The sequence below is a fragment of the Callorhinus ursinus genome, unplaced genomic scaffold (assembly GCF_003265705.2).
Source record: "Callorhinus ursinus isolate GAN/ISIS: 27379988/994484 unplaced genomic scaffold, GSC_fseal_2.0 scaffold23, whole genome shotgun sequence".
NCBI classification, from domain to species: Eukaryota; Metazoa; Chordata; class Mammalia; order Carnivora; family Otariidae; genus Callorhinus; species Callorhinus ursinus.
Genome location: NW_027397085.1, coordinates 6410568 through 6420518, shown reverse-complemented (window position 1 = coordinate 6420518; position 9951 = coordinate 6410568). Strand labels below are relative to the sequence as shown.

The 9951-nt window shown below is 44.5% G+C and overlaps 1 protein-coding gene across 1 annotated transcript; it reads left to right on the top strand.

Moving 5' to 3' along the window:
- The first annotated feature begins 8179 nt into the window (after window positions 1–8179).
- TMEM174 (transmembrane protein 174) lies at window positions 8180–9727 on the top strand. The gene is made up of 2 exons (XM_025892656.2): window positions 8180–8828; window positions 9018–9727. Exons 1-2 carry the CDS (start codon window positions 8206–8208, stop codon window positions 9163–9165), a joined length of 771 nt encoding a protein of 256 aa, XP_025748441.1. The 5' UTR covers window positions 8180–8205; the 3' UTR covers window positions 9166–9727.
- Window positions 9728–9951: the final 224 nt, after the last annotated feature.

Sequence of the window (9951 nt, the reverse complement as noted above, 5' to 3'; positions counted from 1 at the left end):
GTTGTACCAAGTCATGTTCTCACCAGTCAATTTAAAGATTTAATTTATTTATTTGTTTGAGAGAGAGACAGAGCGCATGAGCAGGGAGAGGGGCAGAGGAAGAGGGAGGGAGAGAGAGTCTCAAGCAGACTCCACGAGCGGGGAGCCTGACTCAGGGCTCAACCTCACAACCCTGAGATCATGACCTGATCTGAAATCAAGAGTTGGACGCTTAACGGACGGAGCCACCCAGGTGCCCCCTCACCAGTCAATTTAAAGGTGTCTGTTTTCTGACACTCTTGACACAACAGTGCCTCACCAAATTTAAAAAAATTATTTACCCTGGACTCTTATTCAGATTATGGATTTTATTATTCTGGCAAAAAATGAGCTTAATCCTTGATCTCTATTTGCTATCGTGATATATCATGTTTCAGAAATTCCCAGCTGTAATTGCCCCAAGCAGTCATTTTTGTGAGAATGTTAAAAATAAATTATATGGATTTGGGAAGGATGACATGAGCCATTAGGCAAAAAGAGAGTTAAAGACTATTACAGTTTAATGTGATTTCATTTCCATAAAATGTGTAAGTTTGTTGTAAGGGGAAAAAATCTGGAAGTGTATATACACAAAGTGTTAAGAAGAAGCAAGGTCCATCGTAATTATAAACCACAATCAAACCAGCAAATAAAACACAGCCTGGAATTTCCTGCAAGGTCAGTGTCATGACTGCTTTGGAAGGAGGTAGCTCTGTTCCCTAGATGTGGCTGGGAAAAGTTTAGGTTGAAAGAGTCAGCCATATGGAAAAGAATGCTCTTATCAAAAGATACATATAGAGTCATGGATCTGGGTTGATTTCCCAAATAACGAATCTGCTAAATGACCTATTCAGCAACCTTAGTTGTTTCTTGGAAGTACTTAGTTTTTAGTTGACTAGTTTTCATTTGTCATTATAACTGCATCTTAAGGAAAGTCATTTTGTCTCTGATTCATTTAGTCTCATGTCTGCTGCAAGTGGAGACAGAGGGAGGGGCAGAGCACGGGGAGCTCAAGGGGGACAGCTTCAGTTTATAATGCTGTCTGTGAGGACGTGCCCAGGTGATCACATAACAACGGACACAGAAATCTGCAATAAGATGGGGTCCTGAAGTGTCTCCAGCAGCCACTGAGTTCATTGAGAACCATCCCAGAGAATGTGCCTCTGCATTTTCTTAAACAGAAGTCAATTTTGTTGAAAGAGGAAATAGCATATTGAATGTACATACTTCCAACAAATTTAAAATGAGTGATCAATAACTGTGAAAACTTACCAGCCAGATTTTCTGAACTCAGAGTTGAATTAGTAGTAGTAGTAGTTTTTGTTTTTTTTTTTAACTAACAGCCCAAATCTGCCTGCCCCTATCCCAGATAAAGGTGTGGCCAGCATGGCGCCCGTCAGGGTGGGGTGTGACAGTCACAGCGTCATCCCTCCCTGCATCACCATCACCACTCATCACCACTCCTGCTGTTGCCACCAACCTCCAAGTTTCCCTTTGTCACTTCCCCCCACCACCTGCCACTACCTCTCTTGCCCCTCACCCTCCAAAGTTGAGTCAGATCCGCTGCGGGGCACTTGGGGGAGCACATTTCGGAAGGCAAGATGAGGGTGTTCTCATTCTGCATTCACAGTCCCATGTCTGGGAGCACAGGGACACCTACTTCTGACCCTGACTTCTTCTTTTTTTTTCTCTTTTTTAAAAATTTTATTTATTTTGAGAGAGAGAGAGAATGAGAGAGAGAGACAGCATAAGCAGGGGGAGGGCAGAGGAAGAGGGAAAAGCAGGCTCTCCGCTGAGCAAGGAGCCCGATGTGGGGCTCAATCCCAGGACCCTGGGATCACGACCTGAGCCGAAGGCAGACTCTTAACCTACTGAGCCACCGAGGCGACCCTGCCCCTGACTTCTTAAGAAGTTCTGCAGACTTGGTTAGAAGGTTAGGCCTGTGGCTTAAAGGTCCTGCCACCTTTGATTCTACAATGAACGGAAACCCCAGTGGAGTAAGAGACCTCTTGCGCAAGCAGTAAGGGCCACCACAAAGCATAGAGCAATGGTACAGGAGCTCATAAGATGCGGTTGCTCCCTCCTCCAGGCCCGGTATTTCTGTGTAGGGAATGCTGACCGCACTCCTCTCCACTGTCTGGTCTTAACAGGTTTTTTTTATATATGCTGAAATTTACTTTCTCTTAGGTAGCCAAAGGATAATACTAAGAAAAACTATGGACCAGAGAGTTTTTTCATGAAGCATAACCTGAAATATGTTTTGAATTGAATGTACTTGAAATCATTTTCTCTAAGACAGTCACAGCATTGTCACTTTCAGTTCAACATATTTCTTGATTGTGGTGGTTCCCAAACTTCAACAGGCATGGGATTGATCTGAAGGGCTGGCTCTCACTCACAGAGCTGATTCTCTAGGTTTAGGGAGTGGCCAAAAATTTGCATTTCTATCAACTTGTGAGATGCTGATCTGTAGATCACGTTTGGAAAACCACTGCTCTATGAATTACTATTATTTTTATTCATTGAAGAAACATCCTACGGTACAAAGGGTCAAATTTTGTATAAAATGAATGAATCAATTGCTCACCTTAAAGACAGAGGGCTCACAACAATGGCTTCGTCAACAAATACTTTTCAAGTTTCAATGCTAAATATTCTTGAACAACAAGTGCAAGGGGAAATTAGATGTTTTTCTTGTACATGGTGTCACTGCAACAAAAATTAAATTTAAAAATTGAAGGAAGAGACTTACTTGATCACAGAGACTATAAGCCATTTGAGACCGTTCATTTAAACCGATAAAAATTTTGAAGAGAGTAGAGAAAGAATTGGTTCTTATAACTTGATGTAGAAGAAAACTGTCAGGGGCACCTGGGTGGCTCAGTCGTTAAGCATCTGCCTTCGGCTCAGGTCATGATCCCAGGGTCCTGGGATTGAGCCTGCATGGGGCTCCCTGCTCAACAGGGAGCCTGCTTCTCCCTCTCCCACTCTCGCTGCTTGTGTTCCTCTCTCGCTGTCTCTCTCTCTGTCAAATAAATAAATAAATAATCTTTAAAAAAAAAAAAAAGAAAAGAAAACCGTCATTTGCCAGAATGATCACTGCATACCAGGTGCCGGGGGCTATGAGGATTTGTTCCAGCTAAGATCTACATCTGGAACACCAGCTATGACTGGAGTCACCACTGGATTAAACTTGTACATAATCATTTATGATTTATCTGCCTTCTTCATAGGCCAAATAGGTGAGTTCAACAGGGATGTGATAGGTATCATCACCCCGACTCTTTCACCCCTGTGTCTTTGATGGTGACATTCATTTCTGCCATTCCCCCAGGAAAGTGGAATTACTTTTGTATGTCTATCATAATAAGGAAGGACTTCTACGTGGCTCTTCCTATCAGAGTAGCCCTCACTCCACAGGTTAGGGAGCCAATTGGGGATTTGCCAATTGCCAAATATTGTACATTCAAGAACTAGTGAAATAAACACACGGTGGACTCATAGACCTACTGGCCCCTTTGTCATTTAAACAAGACAAAACTCCATGTATCACCTGACCATCAAGAGCCCCCCCCCCACTTTGATTTTTGGACCACAGTGGCATTTTGGGTCCCTAGAAATGAGTATCAGCTCAGAGTCAATGTATATCAATTCCCAAGAAGTAAGGGCAAATGGCTGTAGGTCCTTGAAGGAATAGTTGGAGGATGATTTAAAGAATATCCTTGAGGGCGCCTGGGTGGCTCAGTCGTTGAGCGTCTGCCTTCGGCTCAGGTCATGATCCCAGGATCCTGGGATCGAGTTCCACATCGGGCTCCCTGCTCAGCGGGAAGCCTGCTTCTCCCTCTGCCACTCCTCCTGCTTGTGTTCCTGCTCTCGCTGTGTCTCTCTGTCATATAAATAAATAAAATCTTAAAAAAAAAAAAGAATATCCTTGAGACAGTGTTGCAGAGTTCTTTATCAAGGGGAGGGATCCCAGTTTCCTCTTCAGTCATGGAGCTCCAGGTTTCTGAGCAGCTTAAGTATGAAAACTTGCTAAGAAACCTTGACTCTCTGTGATGATAACACAAGTCAGGATTTTGGACCCCAGATCTGGATTTTTTTCCTGTTCTACAAATCCAGTAACACTTTGTGTTATGCATTTTGTTCCTAGGGACGCTATGATCAGTTTGCCATAAACACAGATTATTGTGGGTCAAAATATCCTAGTAATCCTTCATCCCTATTGCCCATTAGTGCTTTCACTTGGCCTCTACTAGTCTAAAATTTGCACATCATCCCCATTAAAATCAGGGAGCCTACCTCACTGGCAAAATCTCTTAACATCATACCTGGCCTATAGAAGACAGCCATCAGAAAGCTTTTCAAGGGCGCTGGTGCTCTCCGTGCTGGGGTATTTGTCAATGCCTTAGTGAAGGGATCAAGGGGTGGGAAATTGGTGTGCAAATCAGTCATGAAAAATTCACTCCAACATCTCTATCTCCCAATGTCTTTGAATTTCTCTACGTTGTATCACAGAAACTCTGGTATCTCAGTCTCATTGAATATAGGCCACCGGAAAGCCCAACTTTCAGTCAACCAATCATGTACACCTTCAAAGCCACTCTCAGCTGTACAAATTAACATATTAAATCCAAAATATCTGGTAAGTGCACCTCCATGGAGTTGGGACCCAGCTTTCTGAATAGAAAATGCCACTCAGCTAGTGCTGACATCAGAGGCTCTTGGGCCCAGAAGCCCTGGGGAGACTCCATAAAACCCAAAAGGATGGATTCAGAGAACATCCAGGGTTGTGAGCACATGGAGCATTGGGGAGAGTGGTGTGCTCTGAGAAAGCATGGGAACTCCCTGCCCTTTCCCCAGACCATCTGCCTGTCACTGAGTTACAACATTTTCTAATAAACTGGTGATCTAGTAGACAAAACCAAAACCCAAAAGCCTCCAGGGAGGAGCCACTGTCTGACTGCTGCTGGTAATTTTTAAAAATTAACATACATTATATTAGTTTCAAATGAACAGCATAATGATTTAATATTTATAGATATTGTGAAATAGTCATAATAATTCTACTTACCATACCATACACAGATACAGAATTTTTTTTTCTTGTGATGAGAATTTTTAAGATTTACTGTCTTGGCAACTTTCAAATATACAATATGATGTTGGTATTTCTGAAGGGGCCAGTGAGGCTGGTCTTGGTGTGTTGGGGGGAACCCCCTGGAAACTGGAACTGTTACCGCCAGGATGATGAAATCTCCTGGAGTGACAATGACAGTAAGAGCAAGCAAAATAGGACACAGTAATTTCTTTCTCCTTGCTCTTCCCTTGCAGTCTCCCTCCAGTGCCCCCAGTACCAGAGCCTAACATGGAGCCACCTGGCAAAGGAAAAATATACATAGTAGAGTCTCAGCTAAAGCAGAGTATCTAAGGATGGTTTGGAGCTTAATTATCAGCATAGTTTTCTTTTTTCATACTAAAATAATTTTATTGTTTTAAAGGTCTCTTCCCATGCTGAAATACATTAATGGTTGAAATAACATGCAATCTACTAAATTTTAAATGTAATACACGACATAACTCTAGAAGTGATCTACAAGTGGAAATAATGTGTATATATATATATAAGAATTATATTAAACACATCATTAGTTAATAAATAAGATCTAAACAAAGAAGAGAGAAATCAAAATGACTTTAGAGGAAAAAGTGGAGTCTGATGTTCTTTTGTGGTTGTGGGTGCCCAAGGCCCAGCAGCTGTGAGGCTGCCATGCCAGCATAGTTTTCGTGATTGATTATAACCTGGTTGTTGAAAAGATGAAATGATACCATGTATATTAAATGATACCATGTATATTAAATACCTAGAATCATGCCTGGTCCATCATAAATGTTCAATAATCCTTAACATTTGGGGGCATGGCTTAGTTGGTTGAGCTTAGTTGGGTGGCTTAGTTAGCTGAGCTTCTGACTTGTGACTTCAGCTCAGGTGGAGATCTCATGGGTCCTGGGATCAAGCCTCGAGTCAGGATCCATGCTCAGTGGGAAGTCTGCCTGGGACTCTCTCCTTTTGCCCCTCCCCTACTGGTGTGCACTCTCTCTCTTTCTCTCTCTCAAATAAATAAATCTAAAAAAAAAAAAATCCTTAACACTTTTTTTCTGGTATCAGTTGAGGTAAGTACATAGGGCTTTTTCTCTCTCCTTCATTCTGTTGATGTGATTACATTGTGATTACATTGATTGATTTTTGAATGTTGAACCATCCTTGCATTCTAAGAATAAATCCCACTTGGTCATAGCATGATCCTTTTAATATCCTGTTGAATTTGGTTTGTTAGGCTTTTAAAAATTGTTATTTACCATATAGACAGAGTTTAAGCTTTTGGAGTGAGAAGCTAAATCAAGGTGACCTTGGAAATTTAGAGAATTTCCTGAAATGTCTGCTCTAAAAGTTATTCCAGTTTTGCTCTCATGGGGTATTTTCCTTAACGTGATCTCTCTGCTCTGCTCCTTGAGTGTTCCCAGTCATTCTCTTAACTGCAAGTGGATGTAGCTTAAGACAAATGAGAAACATTTACTGAGTGATTGAGAAGAAGAATTTTGAGAGCCTAGCTTTTTCTAAATGCCAGGGACTGTTTCAGCTGTTAACTCAGGGATTAAGAGCATGAAAAGAATGTCAGGCTAGCTGAGCAGAATTTTGATGATTAAAGAGAAAAGCTGGCTTCCATGGATCTTTGATCCAGCTCAGTGGGGAAAAGGGCAGACCACTCCAACTGAACCACCACTCCATCTTGGCTGCTCAGGGACACACCTGGGAAGACTCCCTAGGGGTCACCTGCTTGCTTTCCCATCTGGAAATGAAGTTGGAGACTACAGGCCTTATCTTGTAGCAGGGGGAGGCATTTTTGGTGGGGAACAAAGTCTCCTGGTCTCCTAGGAGCACTTGGGATTAACTTGGAGTAGAGTTTACAAAGATTCCTGATGAGAAAAGCCACTTGGGGCTCTTAGACTTCCTTGGAAATTTTATTTTTGCTGGTCTGAGTAAGGAACTCAGATTTTGCCTTTTAAAAAAGTGGACCTGGTGATTTTTATCATCAGGAAAGTTTGGGAATCCCTGCCTAGGGCAAGAGGGCAATTGTTTTCCTGGACCTTCTGCTCAATATTGGCAAAGGGAGCTAATATAACATTTAACCACTGAAGAGAGACATCTGTTTGGATAAGACTTGTGCAGGAAAGGAAAAAAGGGCTATACCTACTATTCTGCAGAGGAAGACATTCATGGGGCCGCTTTGCAATTCCGTAGTTATGAATGACGGATAATGTCATTAAAGACAAGCTTTCTTCTCTAAATTAGCTTGGGTTTGGTTGCAAAACACAGCAGCCTTGAAAATGTAGCTGCTGACTTCACCTTGGAGACCAGGGGCTGTGCTGCCACCATGGAGGGAGGGTCCAAAGCAGGTGTCCCCTAGACGCCAGGTCATACCTGATGCTTATTCAACCTTTGCCAATGATGTGGTGCGTTTCCTAAGCTGTCCTTCCTCACCCACAGCTGGAGCTATTCCCCACATGCTGAAAGCAAAAGGCACATGGGCTGGCCAGAAGACAGCGCCTCAGAGCTCAGTGAGAGGTGTGGGAGATTAAATGTCATCCCAGCTCAAGCTTCTGATGTGGGAAGGGCAAACACAGTCAAGAAATGGGTGTCTGCTTACTTCCTGTGAGCTGACTCAGCAGGAAAAGTGGGTGAGGTGTCTGAACATGTAAGGGGTACATCAAGGGCCCCCATTCCACCAGAGGCCCGGATGTGGCTCTGCCATCTCTCCAGTCCTGGTTTTGGTAGGATGCAAACGGCCTTGGAGCAATGCCTTTAGCATCTAGGAAAGCATCTCCTAGCACATGAGGACAGGCTCAAATACTTTTGAATGAGTGAAGGAATGTGAATGAGAGAGAGCTTGTCACTGAATTGTAAAACAGAAACCTCCAATTGTTGACAGAGAATAGAAAACTTCAAGCTTCATTTCTCAGACCTTTATTCTTCTAAACAAAGTTCAGGCCTCTGCATGTTATACTCTGTTAACCACAGGGGCCCAAAGTTCTTCCATAACTAATCTGAGCCTATTATTACTCCACTCGGCTCTTAGGAGCCCTCACATTCCCTTCCCCTCCAGGAAGCGGGGTGATCACGGGCGGACGATGGAGCAAGGCAGCAGCCACTTGGAGGACTCCCCTCTCAACGTGTTTTCCGTCACTCCTTACACACCCAGCACCGCTGACATCCAGGTGTCCGATGATGACAAGGCAGGGGCCACGTTGCTCTTCTCAGGCATCTTCCTGGGACTGGTGGGGATCACGTTCACCGTCATGGGCTGGATCAAATACCAAGGTGTCTCCCACTTTGAATGGACCCAGCTTCTTGGGCCCATCCTGCTGTCAGTCGGGGTGACATTCATCCTGATTGCTGTGTGCAAGTTCAAAATGCTCTCCTGCCAGGTGTGCAAGGAAAGTGAGGAAAGGGTCCTGGATTCGGAGCAGACGGCAGGAGGACAATCATTTGTTTTCACTGGTATCAACCAACCCATCACCTTTCATGGGGCCACTGTGGTGCAGTATATCCCTCCTTACAGTGCTCAAGAGCCCCTTGGGATGAACACCGCCTACCTGCAGCCAGTGGTGAACCCCTGTGGTCTCATACCACCTGGAGGGGTGGTGAGCGCCACGCCAAGCCCTCCTCAGTACTATACCATATATCCTCCAGAGAACGCTGCATTTGTTGGTGACCAAGACTACCCTTCCTTTGTGGCCAGTGGAAATGACAGGTATGTTGAGTGGCATGGGGACACTCCCCTTCCAGCTGTCACAGTCGCGGCCCATGGCTTTGTCTGGTGTGTAAGGAAGGTGTTGGGAGAAGGCAAGCATCCGTGTGGCCTGTTGCCAAGATGGCGGCGCTGGTTCCAAGAGAGGTGGCGTGGACTGTACCGGGTCTGTGTTTTCTGCTCCCATTTCAGATCCAGCCCTGATGCTGACCAGCTAGAAGAGACACAGCTGGGAGACGAGGACTCCGCCTGCTTCTCTCCTCCCCCCTATGAGGAAATATACTCCCTCCCTCGCCAGACTATGACGCTGAGGGAACAGCATTCAAGTCATTGTTGCTGACAAATGAGGTGTTCAGTGCTGTGACCTTCAGAGGTTAGACAGCAGAGCAGCCCAGGCAGCCTGACAGATAACATTCGAAGGGGGCCGGGTGGGGGTGGGGCGGGAGGAGAAATGGGAAGGAAAATAGCTCAGGTGGGTAAAAATTAGGCGGGGGTGGGGAAATTTCCTTCTGGTACAGCTGGACATCCCATCCCCTGCATATGGCTCATGGGTAGGAATTTCACTTGGTCCACAACCCACCCCTTTTCTACTGGAAGGCACTGGTGTCTCAGTTTTAACTCCAGCAGCCAAGGGGGAAATCACTGCTGCTGTAGCCCTGGGAGTTTCCATGGCCATGAGAAGGGGGGTGGGCAGGGAGCAGGGAAGAGAAAATAGGCTCCTCTGGAGATTTCCTAGTACCTGTTTTCCACCCCCCGGAGGGGGTTTGCAGATTCCCAAACAACGTGTTTGCCATTTGGTGTCCCTTGAGGACTCTGGGTATCTTAAAGGCTGCAAAACATTTTTTTAGTGGAATAAAATAAAATAATGTCTCCTGTTAAAAAAAGAAGTAGCTGGCTACAGAATAAACTAATAACCATACAAAATAAATATGATAGGGCAATGATGTCAATAAATCCTTAAGTTATCACTGGGTCACAGTGACTCTTGGCAAGGGGCCAAAGCTTGGTTTGCCCACCCAGGCTGGGATCTGTGTTGGACAGGAGCTACCTGGGCCCAGCGACCAACAGAACATGGGGACTTCTGTGAGCACCTGTCTATGAGTTCTAAATTAGACAAAATAGAGCC

What these genes read in the sequence shown, in the direction of transcription:
- TMEM174 (XM_025892656.2), top strand. Translation starts at nt 8,206, where the DNA reads ATGGAGCAAGGCAGCAGCCACTTGGAGGACTCCCCTCTCAACGTGTTT. An exon ending in GTGGCCAGTGGAAATGACAG is followed by an intron (nt 8,829 to 9,017) that starts GTATGTTGAGTG and finishes CTCCCATTTCAG; the next exon opens with ATCCAGCCCTGATGCTGACC.